General features: G+C 39.9%; 1 protein-coding gene across 1 annotated transcript in view; it reads right to left on the reverse strand.

The window, feature by feature from the left end:
• The window catches only part of LOC131854150 (stalled ribosome sensor GCN1), a 64170-nt gene that overhangs the window by 26425 nt on the left and 12987 nt on the right, over positions 1 to 24758 (reverse strand). Inside the window, 10 exon segments of the mRNA XM_059205283.1 lie at positions 9114 to 9347; positions 15860 to 16079; positions 17146 to 17282; positions 18091 to 18221; positions 19768 to 19923; positions 20381 to 20577; positions 21738 to 21967; positions 23185 to 23265; positions 23599 to 23728; positions 24344 to 24522. Coding sequence (XP_059061266.1) covers positions 9114 to 9347; positions 15860 to 16079; positions 17146 to 17282; positions 18091 to 18221; positions 19768 to 19923; positions 20381 to 20577; positions 21738 to 21967; positions 23185 to 23265; positions 23599 to 23728; positions 24344 to 24522 — 1695 coding nt within the window.

Here is a 24758-nt window from a genome sequence, read left to right on the forward strand (position 1 = left end):
TCCCTGTATTTTAATTCTAATTATACAGGGAAGAGTTTAAGGGATGCTGAGGTAAGCACTTAATATGAAATTCGCCTCTAATCGTGATAACCGATAAATTTGAGAAACGAGTAATTTCATCTTTAAACATTGCGAAATCGAGTCGCAATGTAAGATCATTATACCAATAAATAGTGTCAATTTTCTTCTACAAATAACACATTGCTTTTGTTTCAGTTCAGACCTATACAATTTGTGATCTAATACTAAAGTTCAATAATTATTTGTCTGGAAATCTGGGCACAATTCTGAGAGGTATACCGTGCTTCGAGCCCAATATCGGACGTTCAGTGTTGAACTCTAAAGTGGCGCGTGTCCGGGAGCAGGGCTCCACTTTATAGTGTTGTAGGAACTTCACTAGGCACACACGCGACTGTACTTGAGCGAATCGTAAACCTGAAAGAAATATTCCATATTAAAATAGAATAGAATAGAAAAAAAATACATTTATTCAAGTAAACTTACATTGAAGCACTTTTGAGTAGTCATCACATTATTTTATTGAAATTATATGAAAGAGGGACTTGTCACTACTGCTACAATTTGCCTAGTTATTGTAAGAAATAAACAATCTAATAAATAATCTAAGTGCTGGTACCCAAACCAGAGTCTATGGTTTCTCAGTTCATTTCTTAAATAGTTAAACTACTTATTCAAATTCAAAAATAATTTATTCATGTAGGACATTTTAGCCGCTTATAAACCTCAAGTTCTTACATTATATTTTTTCCCTACCGTCCAGTTCAGTATATAGATCCAATTGAGAAGAACTGGCAAGAAACTCAATTGTATAACTTTTTTTTTAAAAGCCAGTTTATTTACAATGTATATTTATAAAGACGTCTATGTCTAAAATCCCTTGCATGAACACCTATTGCAATGCATGCTCGTCATTCAAGTAATCGTTTAGTGAGTAATAGGCCTTGCTCAGTAAATATGATTTAACAGAAAGACGACAAGACATACTTAAGAAATCTAGAATCGAATAAGAGCTCCCTATTCAGCTAAAAACCGAGCAACTTTAAAAAATCCAAAATAGAATAATACAATGCAATAGGCATTGAGCAACTAAATTAAATAAACTATAGAATTAAGTTATTTGCAACAAATTAATTAAAATTCCAAGTAATACAATATAATGGTACTTACCAATACAATTCCGCGGTCCTACACCAAAAGGCAAGTACGCGCAGGGATGGCGCGCTTTCGAGTTCTCTGGTGAGAATCTGTCCGGATCAAACTTGTGCGGATCCGGGTAATGCTTCTCATCGTAGTGGATGCCCCGCACTGACACCATTATCATTGTGCCCGCTTCCACAGTTACGTCAGTACCGGGTATGTTGTAGTCGTGCAGGGCTTGTCTCGTCAGCGGATCCACCACTGGATACATTCTAAGAGTCTCATCGAACACTTGGCCCATGTACGTCAATTCTTTTATTGAGTCGAACGTTAATTGCCCATCGTGTTTCTGTAGTACGTCGTTTATTTCCTTGACAACCTTGTTCTGTATGTCTTGGTGGAGCGCCAAGTTGTGCAGGAGAAAGGACACGGTGGTGGCGCTGGTCTCGTACCCTGCCGCGTAGAACACGAACGCCTGCGCTGCCATCACGTCCTCAGTTATCTTAAGTATGCGATCCTTGTCGTTCTCGTGTTTCTTCGTGCCTAATATCTCTCCAGCGTTTCTCAACTCTAGAAGAAAATCCATAAAATCTTTCCTATTCGAAGGCACGCCGTTCCGTTCTTTCATGACAGTCTCCACGAGACCGTAGAAGAAATTGTTGATAACGCTTGGAAAGAACGACAATCCGAGTTTCTTTAGTATACCAGGAAACATGGCGTCCAGTTCGATTGTGTAATTAGATTTAAATATCAGATTGTCAATTTTCTGGAGCATGGAATCGCTATCATTTAGGTCAAGTTCTAAACCGAAGGCACACGCGCCTATCGTACTGAGAGTGAATTTCTGAATCAGCGTGTAGAGATTCCTTTCAGGGTTTTCGGCGACTATTGGCCTCATGTAGTCTAAAAATATGTCACCGCGTTTTTCAATTAATCCGAACATATTTTTGAGCTTACCCGAGGTGAAGATGGGCGAGAGGCGGGTGCGCAGTACGCGCCACGTGTCACTATCCGCCGTAAATAGGTTCATGCCGAGCCCCTTGGTGCTGAAGCTGAAGCCGCGGTCCACAAAGTTGTCGAAGTCGCTGATCATTATGTACTTGACGATGTCGAGGTCTCGTACGAGTAACGCAGGGGTCCAAGTGCGGTATATGCCGATTACTTTCTCGCCCGGAAAAGAATCATAGAGTTCTTTGTACCCCTCTGTGAAGGTTTCTTGACGGAGCATCATTTTTTTGATGTTACCAAAGAATACTTGGGGGACTGAATATGCGACGCCTTTCTTGGACCAGTAGTCATTGTTGCACGTTAATAGGTAGTACACTAGAGAAGCACACACCACTGCCGCGACGCAGGTTGCTAATGTTACAATCATATTGCTGTATCTGCTGCTAGCAACGAGTTAACCGAATGATTCGATAGCAATATGAAGCCCTATATATTGTCTAATTAATCTTGCATGCCGTTATCACATCTGTCGTTTCGATTATTATTTAATCTTTACGCCGGCTTAGGTTAAGGAAGCAACTAATACGTTATATAGATCAAAAATAAGTACATACGATTATATTTTATTTATTTCGTCAAATTGGGAATACAAATTTAATGTGTAAAATTTATTGCTCAATATTTTTTTCGTATTAGACATGAAGAATAGAATATTTTAGACACCATTAGCGTAAATTCTAAATAGAACAATAATATTTGATATATTATTTTTTGTAACACATGGGTTGCAATAGGAAAATATTTAACATTATTATTTTATATTTTTTTTTTATAATACCAAAGATCTATTATCTTTGGTATTATAAAAAACTGATTTCCTGCTGAATGGTTAATATATTACGGCTATGGTGAACATGAAACGGTTAGGTTATATTTTTTGTTACGGCTTCTGATAATAAAGTTGGACTGGGATAATTCGTCTGATTAAACATTACTGAGCAAAAATATTTATTACCACCATCTTTTAAAACTAAACTAATGACCGTGTGTATATTTACACGAACCATCTCTTTTGACCCCGTCATAAAGAAAAACTTTTCACATAAACCTGTCAAATTTGGTTCATATATTGAGACTTGCGAGATAAATATGTATTCAAATTTCATAAACAATCTCAAACGGTTATTTAGATATTAATGTCCAAAAATCGTCATTTTTAAAAATCAACTATTCAAAATTATAAACTTCCAGATGACCTAGGAAGTTCAATTTGGTATGCAGATAGGTACTTGGTGAATATAAAGGAAAAAATCTGAAACTGGTAAATTGTTATCATTTTACTATAATTTTTCACTTTAATTGATTCTAAACTTATACTGGACGAATACTTTGTTCTATGAAAACGTCGATAGCCACCAATTGACACTGATGGCAAAATAGCTCATCTTGTACTGGACGGAAAGTAATATTGTATGAAAACGTCGATCATTACCAATTTACGTTGGCTAAAGTGTCGATAACTAGCAAACTTCAAATATTGCATTGTAGTTTTAAACACCATAGTTGCTATAATTTAGATTCTGTCTAAAATATGCGCATATAATGGAGTAAGAATCGAATTTCGTATTTATTATGTTATTAACTGAGATTTGGTATTAATTATGTTTCAATATTTAGCGCACATCGATAGTAAGATCATTGTTTTTATAAATAGATTATTAAATAAAGATGATTTGTTAAGGGAGTAAATAACGAGATGACTGCGAACAGAAGAAGACAAAACTGCCGACCCCAAATAAATGGGATGCAGATGTTGATGAGTCGGTTGACTACGGTTGCGTTCCATAAAGTATTTAATTTTAGCATTTTAACAATTTCTTAAAAACTTATATATTTTGTTATATTATTATTACATTATTTTGTAAATATTGGTATAGACAATAGTTTAAACCAAAAATTAATAACAATTTTAGTATAGTTATAAGTAGGAATGTATAGTTAACTCGAGAATGAGATTATTGTAACAAATTTAATATTATTGCATATTTTAATATAGTTTTTATTTATTATAATAAAACGAACTATAACGTACAATACCAAGTTTCAGATATTAAATAATGTATTGTACAAAATAATTACAGATTCATTTTTGTTTATTTTATTAACAATTTTCTCAACAGATTTTAATTCAGGTTTATTGGACTCTCCAGAGTTAAACCTTAGATGTACGTCTTAACAATTTATTACACAATTGTGGTACCATTGTGGATTAAAATAATATAATTCCTGATACTGAATTGGCATTACACTTGAATATTTAAAAGTTACAAGAAAATATAGAAAATAACACAAAAAAAAGACAATTATGGTAAATATACGAAAATGAAATTTATCAAAAATAATTTGGTATTAATTTAGTTATAAATAAGTACGTCGTATAATTTATGTACAAAAAGTAATGATATCCCATCAAAAACATAAATGTGAAATGATATGAGTTTAATATTATGATATATGCCTTGATTGTTGACTTCTACGACAAAAGAGATGAGAAAATGGGTGCCAAGTTCAATGGTCTGTCCTGAAATGTATTTATAACAATATACGATATCATTTCGTTATAACTAGATAATATACTATATTACGTTTGTCATATAGAATATGATTTTTGTTTAAACATGTACTTGTCGGTTATATTTTAATATTAGTAGTAATATATAGTAATAATTGGTATATCTTCCAAAAACAGTTACTATTGAGTTATATTAATACATGGTAGATTTAAAGACTGAACATGGTATTATTTGTAATTCTGATTTGTCTGTATACAATTTGTGATCAAATATTTTACTTGCTATTAAATTTATATAAAAAAACCTCAGCCCTCTACAATGCTAACAGTGCCTTTTTTTCTCGGATTATTCTAATGTTGGAATTACCCTTTAAACCGGAAATTCAAAACATCTGTTAAATCATGATTGATACGACATCAGTCTGAGCACCGCTATTACTCAGGCCGTCGTAATATTGACGATTGGACGGTGGATGACGGAGTGAGCAGTGCATGGCGTAATAGTTGTTTTTTCAGTGCAGCTGAATTGTTTATTTAATGTTGGTACATAAACAAGTACTATATAAATATACTTGTTATCTGATTAACATAATACTTTTAAAAAGTATTATTCAATAGAATAGAATAGAATAGAATAGAAAATCATTTATTCAAATAAACTTACATTGAAGCACTTTTGAATAGTCATTACATTTTTTTTTTAATCTACCGCTCGTTCGGAAACGTTCATCACAAGAAGAACGAGCAAGAAATGTCCTGCTCTTTTGAATAAATGATTTTTGAATTTTAATTTGAATTGTGAATACAAACCACCAATTAGCACTAATTCAATTAAATACTCAAAAAGAAAATATTGAATATAACCAACTGGTTAAACAATTAATAATGGAAATCAGTCATAGTGATTAGAGCAGACCATCCTACAAGCAGACGTTCACGATGTCAGACAGCAATTACAATAATCTATGCTTCCCTCTTTCAGACGGTTTATTTGAGATGAGAAGCAAATTTTTGTTAATTTATCCCGGTGCAATCAATTTTAGGAACCACTGCTCTATAACTATACAGCGTGTTTTTTTATGAACGATGATGGAAACGAATTATAGATTTTTAAATCATAACGACCGTTACTATTCAGTTATACTTAAATAATGGTAGTCCACTTTTTAGTAGCCTGAACATGGTATTATTGTAATTCTGATTTGTCTGTATACAATTTGTGATCAAATATTTTACTTGCTATTAAATTTATATAAAAAAACCCCAGCCTCTACAATGCTAACAGTGCCTTTTTTTTCGGATTACTCTAACGCTGTTTCTACGCAGCTGAGTTTTTTATACTCTCTAAGTTCTTCGGACGATACATAATATTTTCAGATGGAAGTAACGGTGCGGATAGGATTCTTTGGAGCTGACGTAATGACTCTCTTGAACCCATACCATAAATAGAACGTATGGCTCTCTTTTGTAAAACAAATATAGTATTTATATCCTCGGCTCAGCAGTATGCCATAAGACATTATGCTATGGAAATAACTAAAATATTGAAGTTTAGCCGTCGCCACGTCTGTTAATTGCCTAATTCTTCTAATTGCATATGCAGCAGAACTGAGTCTAGGGCGTAATTTTAGTAATATGTTTTTTTCACCCCATTGTAAGAGTCAAATTGTTTATTAATAAACTGTATCATTAACAAAATTTACTATTTCGATTACAATCGGTATTATTTGTTATCTGATTAAATTTTATACACTTTTTTTGTATTTAATAATAGGTTATTATTTTAACCAGTACACCAAATGCACTGAAAATACACTTAGAATATGACTCAATGAATAGGTAATGATAAATATTTGTAAATAAATTATTTCAGTATTAGTAATACATAATAATTACTAATTATCAATGGTAGATTACAATACAACAATATGCATGTTTTCTTATGTGTATTTTCGATAAAAATGTACTCATTCTGTACTAGATGTATGTTAAGAACTATATTTTGCATGCCCCCTGAATATGAGGCGAACATTTGTACTGTTGTAAATGTTGAAGCAAATAAATTATCTATCTAAATATATATAACTCAAAGGTGACTGACATAGTGATCTATCAACGCACAGCGCAAACCACTGGACGGATCGGGCTGAAATTTGGCATGCAAGTAGATGTTATGACGTAGGCATCCGTTAAGAAAGGATTTTGATTAATTCTACCCCCAAGGGGATAAAATAGGGGATGAAAATTTGTATGAAACTTTGTCAATTTCAAACCGATCGGGCCGAGACTTTGCATGCATAAAGCTACTATGTCATAGGCATCCCCTAAGAAAGGATTTTGATAAATTCCACCCCTAAGGGGATAAATTGCCGCGGGCAAAAGCTAGTGGTTGTATATGTTTACAATAATACAGATTCCTTTTTAAATACAAATTTGGGAGAATAGGGTGACCATCAGCATATTATGCTTATTTGTTTTTATACATGTTTTTGTCAAGGTTACATATTTAGCGATAGCTTTTTGTTTTTTTTTTATTTGTACAAACTTCTAGATGGTTAAGGAAATAGAAGCCATTATTATTATTATTACATATTTAGCAATGACGTAAATTAGCACCGAGTTATCACGGATTACATTTACACAATATTGTCATATAATACCTGATGCCTACTGTTATTTATTGATTGATTAAACGAGTACATATTGTAATGAGAATTTATGACTGGGTCGAGATTACATGTGACGATTCATCGAATAAATACTTACTTATCTATACATATAAAGAAAATTGAAGTGTCTGTGTGTAATATTGAAATAACCGTTTTTTACTATATGCATATGAATATAAAGTATTTATATGTACATACACAGAAATAACATTTTTTTTTAATTTTGTCTGTCTGTCTACCTGTCTGTTTGTTCCAGCTAATCTCTGAAATGGCTGGGCCGGTTTTGACGGGACTTTTTTTGGCAGGTAGCTAATGTAATAAGTAGTAACTTAGGCTACATTTATTTTAGAAACATTCTTTTATTTTAGAAAAATAAGGTTTAATTCCACGCTGACGAAGTCGCGTGGAAAAGCTAGTCTATTTATATTATCGATAGGTTTTTTTAATATATAGTAATACTAATAATAATAAAAAAGAAGACACTGATTCCTATAATGCAGGTATTTTCTATATTTAACTTAGAAGGGGACTTCATAAAGAAGTGTACAAAATATGTGTAAAATAAATTATTATTATTAATAACAATAATTCTGGATAATTTATACACCGTCACAATATCTAGTCCCGAGCTAAGTAGAGCTTGTGTTATGAGTACTAGACAACTGATGAATAATATATACATACTCGAATATCTTTGTAAAAACAAACACAATATTTGTGGGAGGCCTTTGTTCAGTGGATGTCTTCCGGGCTGAGATGATGGATACATAGATAGATAGACAGATAAAAATCTTTATTCGTATCCAGATAACACAAACAAAGAGAGTAGAAACAAAATTAAATTCACAAGTGTAAGAAAATAACACGTAATAATAATAATAATAATAACCTGTTAATAATAATAATAACCGGGGCCCTGAACCGTTGCCATCTCCTCTCCTTAAGAGGGGAGATGAGAATTTTTGGATAAAAATAATAATAATAATAATAAAAAAACACAACACTTTAACTTACAGATAAAAAAAAACATTAAAATACATTGTTACATTAGGTGCCATAGGGATACGAAAGGGTTGAGCTACTCAGTGAAAAATTTACTCAACGAGCAATACACTGATTTCCAGTAGCAGCCCAGTGGTAACGCGATCGCGTGCAGCGACATATTCACTTAACAATCTTAATGTTACCAAAATTTAATTAAACTCATCCTTAATAAAAATAATAGAAGAAAAAAAAAACAATGAAATGATGGTACACAATATACATAGAAAATACTCAGACCAATACAAACACTCATACCTATGAATACTGTTCCCCTCCGATCGATCCCCCGTCCAATTCAAACGGGGATCGAAATTACGACGCCCTGAGCCGAGGTTCGAACCCCTTGTGGTGCCCTCAGACCAAAGTCGTATCCGTCAGGCAGGAGTTGGCCTTCAGCCGCTCCATAAGTCCTTCCGCGGGTTTGAGTGCCATCTGCACTCGCCCCTAACGCCCGGTGAAGCTGTAAAGGCCAGCTACGGCCAACAGCATTAGAGTAGTCCGAAAAAAAACCTATGAATACAAATGTTTATAGTGTTCGAGGTATCAAATCCGGCGGTGCGTTTATCGAAGCATAAATAATGTACAATGCGCATGTGACACTCATGGTCTTTCAACCATTTAGCATCAGATGGGCCTATGCTTAATTACCATCTCCGTGGATTATAGAGGTGTGGTGTGGTGTGGTGTGGTGTGGTGTGGTGGGGGCGGAGGGCGTGGCGTACCTTGCCGTGCAGGTCCACGATGGCCATGGCGGCGTCCAGCATGTCTGCGCGCACGCGCTCGTCGCGGTCGGCGAGCGCGCGCTCCACGAAGAATCGCATGGCGTCCTCCACGTGCGCGGCCTCCAGCTGCGGCGCCAGCGCCCGCAGCGCCAGCGCCGCGCCGCGCCGCGAGCCCCACGCGTCCGTCGCCGCCTCCACCACGTGCCCGAACTGGTCCAGTCGCGCCGGGATCATCTGCGCGCGACACCATGCATTATAAAAAAAACCAGGGTCATAAATAGGTAAAGAGTTAGTCAGAAAGCGTAAACTGAGCCGCAAGGATATACTACTGGTCCTTCCGAGCCGGGTTCGGCTGCGAGCAATAGTACGCTTTATAAAAAACTAGGGATATGCTACATAGAGTCGGAAAGAGTAAACTGAGCCGCAAGGAGCTACTGGTCCTGTCATGCCGGAATCATTTGCGCGCAACACCACTTATGAAATGAGTTGAAAGTCTTGTATAAAAATACAAAAAAAGACACAGCCCTGATATCAACTGTCATCAGCCCTATCATAGGAAAACATGAAATAGCTTGATCGTTTTTATATATGGAAATAGGAATTTCTCTTTTTTCATTAACTAACTAGCCGTTCCCGCGACTTCGTCCGCGTGGAATTTAACTTTATTTTTCTAAAATAAAAGGAGCCTAAGTTACACCTTATTCCATCAGCTACCTGCCAAAAAAAGTCCCGTCAAAATCGGTCCAGCCATTTCAGAGATTAGCCGGAACAAACAGACAGACAGACAAAAATAGTAAAAAATGATATTTTGGTTTATGTACCGTATTTATATTCATATGCATGTAGTAAAAAACGGTTATTTCAATATTACAAACAGACACTCCAATTTTATTTATATGTATAGATGAAGAATGTCGTTTGAATACCATTTAATAGGGTTGCCGATTCAACATTATGCGGGATTAATTACATATTAGTAATATGTTACAGCGCTAGCGGATTAATAAACCGTTTCAAATAAATCTCGTATATGTTGAAACAATAATACGAGTATTATACTTAACATGTCACAGAGGTATGAAAAGTCTCTGAAACAACCTTTGGGTAGAGGCAAAAGACCAAGTGGTAGGTGGTTTTATGGCTTACAAAGGTGTCCGTTCGGTGTTTTAGTGTGATTATTAGAAGTATTAGAAATTAGATGTATAATATATATGTATTTACAAAAAAACTCTATGTATATGTATCAGTTATCTAGTACCCATAACACAAGCTTTAGCTAGCTTAACTTGGGTCTAGATGGCGCTGTGTGAATTGTCCTGAGATTATTATTATTATTATTAGAAATTAGAAATAATCATTATTCAAATAAACTTAATATTTAATAAAGTACTTTTGAATAGTCACATTTCTTTTTATTCTACCACTCATTCGGACGCAGATTCATCACATGAAGAATGAGCAAGAAACGTGTGTGTTACTCTTTTAAATAAATGTTGTTTTAAGTAGATTTACATTAACAAGGATTAGGCATGCGACAATCAATATAAAAACCGCTACGCACTATGTTAAATACGCAATCTTTGTTAAATGAGATAACATTGTCAGCGCTATGAATTTTAAGTTAGATATTTTCTACAAAAACATTATTATCATTTATATATTCTTCAATTTTATAATAAGCTTTTTTACGTAGTCATTCTATACAGATTCTACTTGCCAGAATAAGCAAAATAGTACTGGGCATTTACCAATGTACCTAATATTTATTACATGTATTACAATATTCATTTCTTATACTAAATAAAAAGCTTTTTTACAAAGGAAATGTTTTACAAGACTTGTGAATATTTTTTCTCACGTTAAGATTACAAAATTACTATTAAAATTTTCTTATTGAATTTATTTGAATATAGAATAGATTATTTCGTCAAATCGAGTAAATGTACGTACACTATCATCATATGTCTGGACATACCGAACAGATAAACTGTGAATTGCGTAGACAGTTTTAATTGCTTTAAGTAATCGGATTAATCGACACATCCGTATTCATGAGATAACTGAATTCACTGACCTAGAAGTCCTTAGGCAACATGATAAGGTGGTAATGAAGCGTAAGTGCGCAATTGTTCACGTTATTACCAAAATATGAGAAGCTATTGTGTCAGACAAGTTGATTTTTTTTTATTTAGGGTTTTGGGCTATTTTTAAGACTGCGTTCTACTTAGATCTGCGCCTACCCTTTAGTATTTATGTTAACCAAGTGTTAATTGTCCTTCCAATAGTACCTCTCCAGATAACATATATTTAATTTCAGTGTAGTAGTTAATCTAGGTTCCGACTCCGAGGTTTCGACGAGAGGATGCGAAAATTGAAATGTAAACTAAACGCACTGCTGTGGATTTAGCGTATGGTTTTCAATGGACGACAAAAAAATAATTAGGAGTGAAAAATTAGCAAGAAGGCGAAGTTTAAGAAGATAAGAGCGTGAAAAATGAGAGGAAAAGAAGAGAAAAAGAGAAGTGTGATATAATGAAAAGATATTTAGCACATGTCATTTCACTTTCTTTAAAAAACATATTTTATATTCCACAGATACTATTTTATAAAAATATCATTTTATCAATAACTCTATGATTATGTCTTCGGTCCAAAGTCAGTCTGCAATATTTTAATGATAATTATTTAATACAAAAAGGCGCTAAAGGACGCACGATTGAAAACACGGGAATGAGCGTGTTGGCTGCGCAGGCGCGTCGTTCTCCTTCTTTTTGTTTATAGTTATACACAGTCTTTCCTGCGTGATGCAGTCTTTCATACGTGTAAAGGCAGGTATTGAAAGCTGGTGACGGGATGGTGTCGATGCAGCGGCACAGTGGGAACTCGGTAAGAAAGCCATCTCATAAATACTTTTTCTAAAACTCCGGGATGTTGTCGATGTATAATACGTCAACTTGTAGCCAAAGAGTTACTCTATCATTATAAATATGATTCAAATCTCTGACTATTCATACTTCATAGAATAGAGCCTCTAAAGTCAAGGAATGAAAAAAATACAAAAATAATTTTGTAACTTAAATTTGTTTAGTATAAGTTTATAGTATCAAAACAATATCAAGTCATATAGTGTGATACCATTTTAGAATCCGGGGGGAATGTGTACTTTACATAATATAAAAATATATTTAGTTTAGTCGAATATTATTTAACTAAAAATCCATATATCGTTATATGTACTATTTTCTTTTCGCGACTTTCACGGCGGAGATTTGACAGTTGCCGAAGCTTGCGAAGTTCTAAATTTGGTTTTATTTATTAGGAAATATAATTTAATTTGATGGCATAACATTTTTTTTTGCAGTTTCACTGCGTAAAATATTTAAATCGAGTATAATATCATGGTGAGATTTGTTTTTTATAAATACGTATATTAAGATTTTCTTCTTTATTTGAGATTCTCTGTCTGAATACTCAAAAAAATACTTTTTGCTCAATTATTACTTTATATTTTATCTATTGGCTTACTTTTATCAACTATTTCACACAGTATATAGTTCCCATGCCCATACAGACCTATTCTATACCGCATAATGATAAATATTTTTTATCAAGTAATTTTGCACACGTATATGATCATTATCAAGCATAAAATAGTGTATGTATTTGCATATGAAATATTACAGTTCTTATAAGCATTTGTCATTACTAAAAATTGTTAATTACTCATCTCGCCCCAATGAGTGAATTCTCGTGTACCAGAGGCGACTTAAGTCTCTTATTGATTTCCTTCAAATTATGTTGATTCTATCTCAAACTATATACGAAATAATTTTACCGAATCTTCAGATGCCACTATAGCAAAAATTATCGCAAGTATTTAGAAGTCCTTCATAACTCAGTTTCGTCAACGCTATACGAAATGTGGTCGAAAGAAAGAACAGTTTTTAAATAAAATAGCAATTGATAGGATGGTATTTTCACTGTAAATCTAGAAAAAACTACATGATACACCTCCTACTTCGACAGAGAAAAGAGGAAGACCTTCTAAAACGTACGAAGACAGTTCGGACAAAGAAACGGAAAAACAAGGGATTGCTTGATACCTGTGGACTTCATACTGAACTCATAATATGTACAGGGTTTAAGGGTTTCATCGTTGATATTTTACGAGCATTGCCGGCAGAAAACTAGAATGAAATGAGCAATCTTAATGAGCAATGTTATTAATGAACCGGCACATATAGCAGCATATTCAAAACATTAAGCTCTTAGCATGTTCATAAAATTGGATCTGAACAAGGCACAGTATAAAAATATGAGGAGTTGTTTGATAGCAACACTAATGACGGCAATACAGCCAGAAGATTTTTCCAAAATTATCAGTATTAAATATCACTGGTATATATGAGGAATTAATAAAACTGTTATGTTATGAAATGAAATGTGAACGTGTGACACGTCATTTTCTGTCTTGCCTCTCGGGCAAGTTTCAGAAGATGCTCAAGAGTTACGGAACAAAGACTATAAACAGTTCAAGCTTCATCATGCAAGACAATGTTCGAGGGTAGCCTCTAACAAAGATGTTCTACACGCATTTTTATATACCTCTGACCCATACATAACAAGTTTAAGAAAACCTTCAAATTAATAATATTTAGCACTTTTTGATGAAGCAAAGGAGCTCTTGAGTGACTTGTAAGCCATCTTTATAAGAATTTTTGTATATATATAGATACTTTTACTTATTTCTGTATAAACTTTTAGGACATAAATGTAAGTCTACAAATTCTATATTTCTTGTATTCCTACATTATTTATAACAATTAGAAATATTTTTTTACTCACAAAGCATACATTATTTAAAAGTATATATATTTAAGATTATCAGGAAAAAAATCATGTACATATCTTTATTAATACAGAAGTTATAGATTTATGAGATGAAAATGAGTCAAAGTTACTGTGCAATAATCGGCGCTGAATGGCACACGAGACACTCACGGGCAGGTTGTCGAGGTAGACGTCATGCAGGCGGGGGGTGGTGCCCCCTGGCACACGAGACACTCACGGGCAGGTTGTCGAGGTAGACGTCCTGCAGGCGGGGGGTGGTGCTCCCCTGGCACACGAGACACTCACGGGCAGGTTGTCGAGGTAGACGTCCTGCAGGCGGGGGGTGGTGCTCCCCTGGCACACGAGACACTCACGGGCAGGTTGTCGAGGTAGGCGTCCTGCAGGCGGGGGGTGGTGCTCCCCTGGCACACGAGACACTCACGGGCAGGTTGTCGAGGTAGGCGTCCTGGCGGGTGGGGGTGCTCCCCTGGCACACGAGACACTCACGGGCAGGTTGTCGGGTAGGCGTCCTGCAGGCGGGGGTGGTGGCTGGCACACGAGACACTCACGGGCAGGTTGTCGAGGTAGCGTCCGCAGGCGGGGGGTGGTGCTCCCCTGGCACACGAGAACCACGGGCAGGTTGTGATAGGCGTTTGGTGCTTGGCACACGAGACACTCACGGGCAGGTTGTCGAGGTAGTCGTGCTGCAGGCGGGGTGTGGTGCTCCCCTGGCACACGAGACACTCACGGGCAGGTTGTCGAGGTAGGCGTCCTGCGCGGGGGTATTGTTTTGGCACACGAGAACACGGGCACTGTCGAGGTAGGCGTCCTGCAGGCTGCTTGGCACACGAGACACTCACGGGCAGGTTGTCGAGGTAGGCGTCCGCAGGCGGGGGTATTACTGGCACACGAGACACTCACGGGCAGGATAGGTATCTGCAGGCGGGGGTGGTGCTCCCCTGGCACACGAGACACTCACGGGCAGGTTGTCGAGGTAGTCGTCCTGCAGGCGGGGGTGGTGCTCCCCTGTCACACGAGACACTCACGGGCAGGTTGTCGAGGTAGTCGTCCTGCAGGCGGGGGGTGGTGCTTGGCACACGAGACACTCACGGGCAATTGTCGAGGTAGGCGTCCTGCAGGCGGGGGTTGTATGGCACACGAGAAATCACGGGCAGGTTGTAAGGTAGGCGTCCTGCAGGCGGGGGTGGTGCTCCCCTGGCACACGAGACACTCACGGGCAGGTTGTCGAGGTAGGCGTCCTTTTATATGTTATTATAAAAACGAGACACTCAAAGGTTGTCGAAGGCGTCAATTGCAGGCGGGGGGTGGACTGCCCCTGGCACACGAGACAAAATAGATGTCGAGGTAGGCGTCCTGCAGGCGGGGGGTGGTGCTCCCTGGCACACGAGACACTCACGGGCAAATTGTCGAGGTAGGCGTCTGCAGGCGGGGGTGGTGCTCCCCTGGCACACGAGACACTCACGGGCAGGTTGTCGAGGTAGGCGTCCTGCAGGCGGGGGGTATTGGCACACGAGACACTCACGGGCAGGTTGTCGAGGTAGACGTCCTGCAGGCGGGGGGTGGTGCTCCCCTGGCACACGAGACACTCACGGGCAGGTTGTCGAGGTAGACGTCCTGCAGGCGGGGGGTGGTGCTCCCCTGGCACACGAGACACTCACGGGCAGGTTGTCGAGGTAGGCGGGGGTGGTCTCCCCTGGCACACAGAGACACTCACGGGCAGGAATGAATGAATAATTTCCGGGGCACACGAGACACTCACGGGCAGGTTGTCGAGGTAGGCGTCCTGCAGGCGGGGGGTGGTGCTCCCCTGGCACACGAGACACTCACGGGCAGGTTGTCGAGGTAGACGTCCTGCAGGCGGGGGGTGGTGCTCCCCTGGCACACGAGACACTCACGGGCAGGTTGTCGAGGTAGACGTCCTGCAGGCGGCGCAGCACGCGCGGCCCGGCGGCGGGGTGGTGTCGCTGCAGCAGGTCAGCGAGCGCGGCGGCGGCGGCCCGCTGCAGCTGCTCGGCGGGGTGCTCCACGTCGGCCAGCACCAGCTCCAGCACCGCCTCCTCGCGGCTCCACTCCTGAGCCAGTGGCACTTTCGACCACAGCTCGCACGCCAACTTCCTGCCGCGGGGAGAAGGGGATTGCAATATACCATTTGGGGTAGACGCTCACCCCTACTGTGGTCTCTTGATGTATTTATCACCCTGAGTTATAGCTAGATCTGGGTGATAAATTCACCAGGTCAAGAGGACGAAGCCAAGTTAGTACCTAACCTATCCTTCAATACTTGTCCCTCACGGATCTTGGTAGCGAATTTTGAAAAATAGCAAGGACAATAGATCTATGCAGGTCGCAGTGACAATAGCCCAATACCCCCAATAAAAAAAAATAGTACCTAACTTCGTCCTCTGATCCATTGGTGTTTATAGAACATAAAGTTTCAGCAGACAGGTCACGTTCCAGCAATTTATCTATGTTTACGTTACAAATAAATTATCTATCTAGTGTAATGGTTACATGGGTCGACGCCCGAGCGGATTCTGGATAACTCCTGGTGATTTTGTCACATGAGCTAAATAACCTGATATTCCATTCCGTCCTCTGATATTCCACTGGTTCCCAGCTAGGTTACAAAGTTACAGCAAGTAGGTTATCGTTTCAGTATTTTATCTATGTTGACGCAGTATAGATTTATCATTATATTTAGTATTTACCAGTATAGATTTTATAAATGATCTGCCTAGACACTTTCTATTTCAACCGCCAAACAGTTTGATCTAATTAAGCTAAACAGAACTTGTGTTATACTGGTAGATAGATAAGAAGAGGATAATATTTTTACATATTTGTATATGTATATATATGTATTATTTTTCTGTATCTATTTGTTATAATTTTTATTTATTTTTCTTTTAATTAATTATTAAAGTGCACCGTCTTATTATCTCTGATCAACGCGACGGTTGACTGGTAGAGAATGCCATCAGGCATTAAGTACGCCATGTATACATTTTTGTGTGCAAAAGAATAAATAAATAATAGAATAAAAGGCACCCAGATTTGTACAGTCCATACTCATCAATACAAATGAGTATACCATGCGAGATATAGAACCTGCGACCACCGGAAGTAGAGCACTGTGCTAAACTGTTAGAACATCGAGGCCGTCAAAGTATGTATTACTTACTTGTTATCTTCTGATACATCGAAGGTGGCTATCAGTAGCCGTTTGGTGAGATTGGTGGCGTTGTGGGGGTGCTCCAGCAACGGCGGTAGGCAGTCCACCACCCACAGCAGGGCGCGCAGAGCCGCATCACGAACCACCTGATATTTTTTTTTTAATATATTCATAAGTATTTTTGCAGTACTGCGTCTGCACCATCATTTTTTGTGTTTTTGCAATATTTTTCATTGCAATTGCGCTATTGTTTTATAAAATGAAACACCACTAAGCTTAGGAAACTGAATTAAAAAAAAGTACAGGTAGCGTCATCTAGCGTAAAAACATCGAACTATATTACGTACAAGAGACACCGCAGGATATATCTAGTAGTTAAATAAATGTAGTTAGGGTCTTTTTTCCGAAATCTCTAACATTCTTGGCAGCAGCTGGCTAGACATTTAATACTGTATCCAAATTTTTAACAATAAATTATTATAATAATACTAGCTGTCCCGGCAAACGTTGTATTGCCATATAAATTAATAACGCTATAAAAAAATAGGGGTTGATGATAGAAGGGTGAAAATTTAGGATTGTATGTATTTTTGTATGTTGTATCATAAAAAAATAGAAACTAAAAAATAAAAAAATAAAATTTAGGGATGGACTATCCCTAACATTTAGATGAAAAATAGATGTCGGCCGATTCTCTGGCCTACTCAATACGCTCACAAAATTTCATGAGAATCCGTCGAGCCGTTTCGGAGGAGTATGGGAACGAAAACTGTGACACGAGAATTTTATATATAGTATTATTTCCAAGAATTAAAGAGCATGATGGAAGATCGCGGAAAGTGGCAAGAGCTCCACCGACGAGAGCGTAGCTCTTAAATTATGCATGAATGAATGAATAATTTCCGGGTGCATGGTACGCTAGGTAGGTAGTGTAGAGGCGGTAGGCGCGGGTACCTGTAGCGGGTCCTGCAGGCCGGCCAGCAGGCAGTGGACGTCCCCGGCGGCCACGTGGCCCCGCGCACTGCACCGCGCGCTCTCCAGCAGCGCCACAGTGCACTCCGCCTGCACGCGCCCGCTCGTGCTGCCTGCGCCACCACCACACAGTTTACACGACAATGCCTTTACATTGGGGGACAAATAATGTAAAGGCATTGTCGTGTAGGCAGTGTCGTGTCCCCCAATAGTTACACGACACGGTCTTTCACTCGATTACACGATAATACATGTCCCCCAATAGTTACATGACACGGTCTTTCACTCGATTACACGATAATACATGTCCCCCAATAGTTACATGACACGGTCTTTCACTCGATTACACGATAATACATGTCTCCCAATAGTTACATGACACGATCTTTCACTCGATTACACGATAATACATGTCTCCCAATAGTTACATGACACGATCTTTCACTCGATTACACGATAATACATGTCCCCCAATAGTTACATGATACGGTCTTTCACTCCATTACACCATAATACATGTCTCCCAATAGTTACATGACACGATCTTTCACTCGATTACACCATAATACATGTCTCCCAATAGTTACATGACACGATCTTTCACTCGATTACACGATAATACATGTCTCCCAATAGTTACATGACACGATCTTTCACTCGATTACACGATAATACATGTCCCCCAATAGTTACATGACACGGTCTTTCACTCGATTACACCATAATACATGTCTCCCAATAGTTACATGACACGGTCTTTCACTCGATTACACGATAATACATGTCTCCCAATAGTTACATGACACGATCTTTCACTCGATTACACGATAATACATGTCCCCCAATAGTTACATGACACGGTCTTTCACTCGATTACACGATAATACATGTCCCCCAATAGTTACATGACACGGTCTTTCACTCGATTACACGATAATACATGTCTCCCAATAGTTACATGACACGATCTTTCACTCGATTACACCATAATACATGTCTCCCAATAGTTACATGACACGATCTTTCACTCGATTACACGATAATACATGTCCCCCAATAGTTACATGACACGATCTTTCACTCGATTACACGATAATACATGTCCCCCAATAGTTACATGACACGATCTTTCACTCGATTACACGATAATACATGTCCCCCAATAGATACACGATACGGTCTTTCACTCGATTATACAATAATACTTGTCCGACAATAGTTACACGACACGGTCTTTCAACAGCGAGCGAGATTTAACCAGCATCCACTATAGTGAGTGACAGCATTTTATAATTTTTAGCAATCACACTTCGTGCGTATTCTTTTTAAATTCTTATTTTTTAATCCACAGATGGCTGCGGTAGTCTAGCGGTATAGCACACCGCCTTACTTCCGATGGTCGCCGGTTCGATTCCTCGCACGGCACAAACATTTATATTCATGAGTATGATTGTTTGTATCAATCTGGTCGTTTTCTATGTACATGTATGTATTTACGAAAAAAAAATTATGTATTTATATCAGTTATCTAGTACACATAACACAAGCTTTAGCTAGCTTAACTTGGGTCTAAATGGCGCTACGTAAATTGTCCTGAGATTTTTTTTGTAAATACATATGTACATATTATACACAGAATATATATACACTTGTACTCACTGATAAGGTCGATGAGCAACCTAAACATGTGGTCGATGGGGAACAGTTCTGGCTGCAGCATCTCGTCATCCGAGCGCAGCATCACGTGCCTCGTAATAACCGTCAGTCCATTCACCATGGTCGACTCGTCTTTACGTGTAGCCGAAGCAGTTAGACCTTAAGAATAAACATTGCTATGTTACCCGTGTTTACACGTTTTTTCACGAGCAAGACCGATTTAACGGGGCTAAGTGCGAGCGAATTATCCCAACAGATTGCTTTTATTTCTTCAGATCACTTTTATGATTGCTCGTGTGTTCAGACTTTATTTATTGTAGACACGTGTACGGAAAACAATACTATCTTAATATATAATATTATAAACGCGAAAGTTTGTATGTTTGTTAGTATTATACGCAAAAACTACGTAACAGATTTTGATAAAACTGTACAGTAATATAGCTTATATATTTTATATTGAAATTTAACGCGAGTGAAATTGCAGGCACAGCTAGTAATATATGGTTATGTAATTTGCTCATACAGCATTATGACCGCGCGGTGGTAAGTTTCAATTTACTAAAGTGACAATAAAATAGATTTTATTTATATTTCTATAGAGAGAACATTATACCTTCTTTGAGTAATGGGAACACGTAACAGAACCCCGGTGCTGTGAAGTGGTTGTCGTTCTGGACCGGTACACCGGCATCATCTACTATATCCTTGATCTCGGTGGCGGCATGCAGCAGGTTGATGGTCCGGATGGTAGCCTTCTCAAGGGGCTCCTCTTCCCAGCTCGGGTCCAGGTCGCATTGCGGCTTGTGCAGTCTGAATAATGAAAATTAATTTCTAGAATCGTGTATATTAATCATATCCTTGGACAATTAACACAGCGCCATAGTCCCACGGTAAGTAGAGCTTGTGTTATGGGTACTAGACAACTGATATAAAATACTTATAGTCTGTTTTTTAATCCTGGATACTAAATTAATAGGTTTTTCAAATAATGTTACCATCTATAGCGGAGTAGTGCTGTACTTGCGATACCGATTTGCTTAATCGGATATTTTTATTTTAATGTCATGCAAAGTTTTCAAGCTTTTCAAGACGTGTCCAGCGGCGACCGCAGCGCCGCCAGCACGCCGCTCACCAGGCGCCGCGCCACGTGCGTACCTGAGAGTGACCGCGGCGAGCAGCGCCGCGAGCGGGCGGTGTGCGGGCAGCGGCAGCAGCGCGGGCCGCAGCGCGCAGTACAGCGGCGCCAGCTGCGGCGCGGCCAGCGGCGACCGCAGCGCCGCCAGCACGCCGCTCACCAGGCGCCGCGCCACGTGCGTACCTGAGAGTGACCGCGGCGAGCAGCGCCGCGAGCGGGCGGTGTGCGGGCAGCGGCAGCAGCGCGGGCCGCAGCGCGCAGTACAGCGGCGCCAGCTGCGGCGCGGCCAGCGGCGACCGCAGCGCCGCCAGCACGCCGCTCACCAGGCGCCGCGCCCCGTGCGTACCTGAGAGTGACCGCGGCGAGCAGCGCCGCGAGCGGGCGGTGTGCGGGCAGCGGCAGCAGCGCGGGCCGCAGCGCGCAGTACAGCGGCGCCAGCTGCGGCGCGGCCAGCGGCGACCGCAGCGCCGCCAGCACGCCGCTCACCAGGCGCCGCGCCACGTGCGTACCTGAGAGTGACCGCGGCGAGCAGCGCCGCGAGCGGGCGGTGTGCGGGCAGCGGCAGCAGCGCGGGCCGCAGCGCGCAGTACAGCGGCGCCAGCTGCGGCGCGGCCAGCGGCGACCGCAGCGCCGCCAGCACGCCGCTCACCAGGCGCCGCGCCACGTGCGTACCTGAGAGTGACCGCGGCGAGCAGCGCCGCGAGCGGGCGGTGTGCGGGCAGCGGCAGCAGCGCGGGCCGCAGCGCGCAGTACAGCGGCGCCAGCTGCGGCGCGGCCAGCGGCGACCGCAGCGCCGCCAGCACGCCGCTCACCAGGCGCCGCGCCACGTGCGTACCTGAGAGTGACCGCGGCGAGCAGCGCCGCGAGCGGGCGGTGTGCGGGCAGCGGCAGCAGCGCGGGCCGCAGCGCGCAGTACAGCGGCGCCAGCTGCGGCGCGGCCAGCGGCGACCGCAGCGCCGCCAGCACGCCGCTCACCAGGCGCCGCGCCGCCGTGCGCACCGCACCGACGGCGCCGCGCTGCGTGGCCGCCACCAGTCCGGTCGCCGCCGACACGCGCGCCTCCAGCTGCCGGAAACGCCGAGCTTACTATCTCTACTTTCAATGTCACCCGACTATCGAGCCTAAGATAATTTATTAGCTAGTGATTCCACCGAATTTTGTATTTCGACACTTTACAATATTTTATACATATATTTGCGCTGTACAAAATATCTTTAGGGTGTCATAAAGGGGTGCAATACTCATTACTGTAGTTTACGCAAGTGCAGAACGCAACGTACATGCTTTTGTTGCAAAGGTTTGTACCACAATTAAACCAATCTCACATATCGCATTATAGGTAACTACGTGCTTAAAATTATTTCTGTTACTGGCTTAAACATGAGCATGGCATAGTTGAGTTGCAACGTAATCGTATTTAAATCGTAAAGAAAACTATGGGACACACTATGGAATGCACAGTATCCTTCTATACGTATTCTGCAGAATTAAACTTTCGCTACAAATAGTAACCAAGACAGTTATTTATTTTATATCTATAAAAACAGAACGCTCAATATTATCATATAAAATACAATACATACTTCACAAATATATACTAGTGTTATAATAGAATCATAGAGTATATTGCGACATAGTTACACTGAGCAATTACAGCATAAATCAAATAGGACCTAAGTGATGCAAGAAGATGGGATAAGTACAAAACACCTATATGGAGATCGCACATTTATTATACCATGTACTCAGTTAATTTCTTTAAAATGTATCCAACATCTACAGTGGCGTAACTATACCGTTCGAGACCCGTAGCAATTTATCAGCTACACCACAGGTTTTATTTATAACAAATCCATTGAATTTTAAATACATTTTTTTACTTGTATATGCAAATAAGTAGATAATTGAAAATGATTAAAGACAATACTTTTTTTTACTAAATGTATAATAAAATTCAACTCAAATCGAGGGCCCTTCCGGCTAGGGGACTATGGCATTTTGCCGATTTGCCATCCTGTAGTTACGCCACAGAATATCGGTCCGAATATACATTACCAAATAGTAAATTATTTTATATTAAATAGTTTTTATATTCCGCCAGCGACTTTTATAATTCTTGCACAAACAATATTTATTAAGTTCAAGTACGTAATTAATTATTCCTAAACAACGTGGTAACATCAACTTCATTATAATTTCATAACAAAATTTGAGACAAAAGGCAAAAGGTTAGTGTACAAAATAGATACGTATGTTTTACCATTATCCCTACTGTTACTTACCACACTGAGCCTCTGTCGGATGGCGCTCTCCTTTGCGAGCTGCGCCTTTATCGCTTCCTTCTGTTTGGCCGTGAGTGGCACCTGTAACAATTATTTAAAAACAAAATATTGTTAAAGCACTAGTGCAAAGGAGTGATTACTAGATTTCTAGAACTACACTCAATTACTATTTAATGTATTTATATTATTTTGTTTAATTCCGCTACAATCACCACGTGTGACATAACAAATATTCGGTGCGGAAACTTTACTTTCTCTAATGGTAATCAAACTCCGACCGTTTTTGAGTCTACATGCATATTGCGACACGTGTTTTGCCTCTGAACGAGGCATCGTCAGGTATTGCATAGAGTTCGGATATAGCTTGGAAGGCTAGTGTTGACAAAAGCGTCCGCAGTAATGACTTTGACTGACCTCTTTAACTTTGCCCTGCTTGCGCCGCTTCTCTTCCAGCTCACGGCGCAGCTGCAGTTCCTCGAGCTGGTCCTTGTAGCTGTACGCCTTGCTCTCGCGTTTCATGTTCATCTCCTTGTTGTCCTCGTTACTGTTACAACACGTCATTTTAACACTTTGACTCGTGTGGGATGTCCAGGTCCCTACATAGTGTGTATAGCGTCCGGTGAGGGCTAATATTTACACGTAAATTAGCCAGGTGAGTCGACGTATAGAGAAATTGTCGGATTAATTCACCTTCTCTACGTTAGATGGCGGTGCACAAATTCTACAACGCGCTATATTTTCAGTTTCTGTTTAATTATAATCTAAAATAATTTCATATAACAGATTCAAATCTGTATAATATCTGTAATATATAGAGAAGAAGTGCAGATTTAAATAAATTCAGAACATCTGTCAAATCATATTTACTGTGCAAAGCCTATTACTCACTAAACGAGTACGTGAATGACGAGCGTGCATGGCAATAGTTGTTAATACACGGGATTTTCATTTAATGTTAAACATAGACACCTATATAAATATACATTGTAAATAAACTAGCTTATAAAAAAAATCCATTGAGTTTCTTGCACGTTCAAGTTTTTCTCTATTGGATCTACATCTGAATAGGACGATAGGGAAAAATTTGACGTTCATAAACGGCTAAAATGTCCTACATGAATAAACGATTTTTGAATTTGAGTTTAAATTTGATAGGTACCCGGGCACGGAGCTCTTGTCGTAGAGCTCGCCCTCTGGCGTGAGGTAGGTGAAGTACTCGTCGCGCGTGACCCGCAGCAGCGCGCGGTCCTGGAACGTGTTGAGAGCACCCTGTATAGCGCTGCTCGCGATTACCTCCGTGTTGATACCCGCCAGCGTCGACACCACGTTCGACAGCGTCTGCAGGCGAAGAGTAGGAACTTTGTAGTTGGATCACCACTGAAGCGGACCAGAGACTACTCAGAATGTCTGAGCGGACAAGAGTAGTCTCTGGTCCGCTTCAGTTGAGTTGACCTTTTACCATTGCACCGCTCGCAGTTGACAGGGAATTCATCCCCACACGCTGGAGGCTTTTGGGGTCTTACATTTATGAAAATATCATCTATGCCAGAAGGAATATAGACAGTTTCAAAAGA

The sequence above is a fragment of the Achroia grisella genome, unplaced genomic scaffold (assembly GCF_030625045.1).
Source record: "Achroia grisella isolate CSIRO2021 unplaced genomic scaffold, CSIRO_AGI_Agris_v1 utg970, whole genome shotgun sequence".
NCBI classification, from domain to species: domain Eukaryota; kingdom Metazoa; phylum Arthropoda; class Insecta; order Lepidoptera; family Pyralidae; genus Achroia; species Achroia grisella.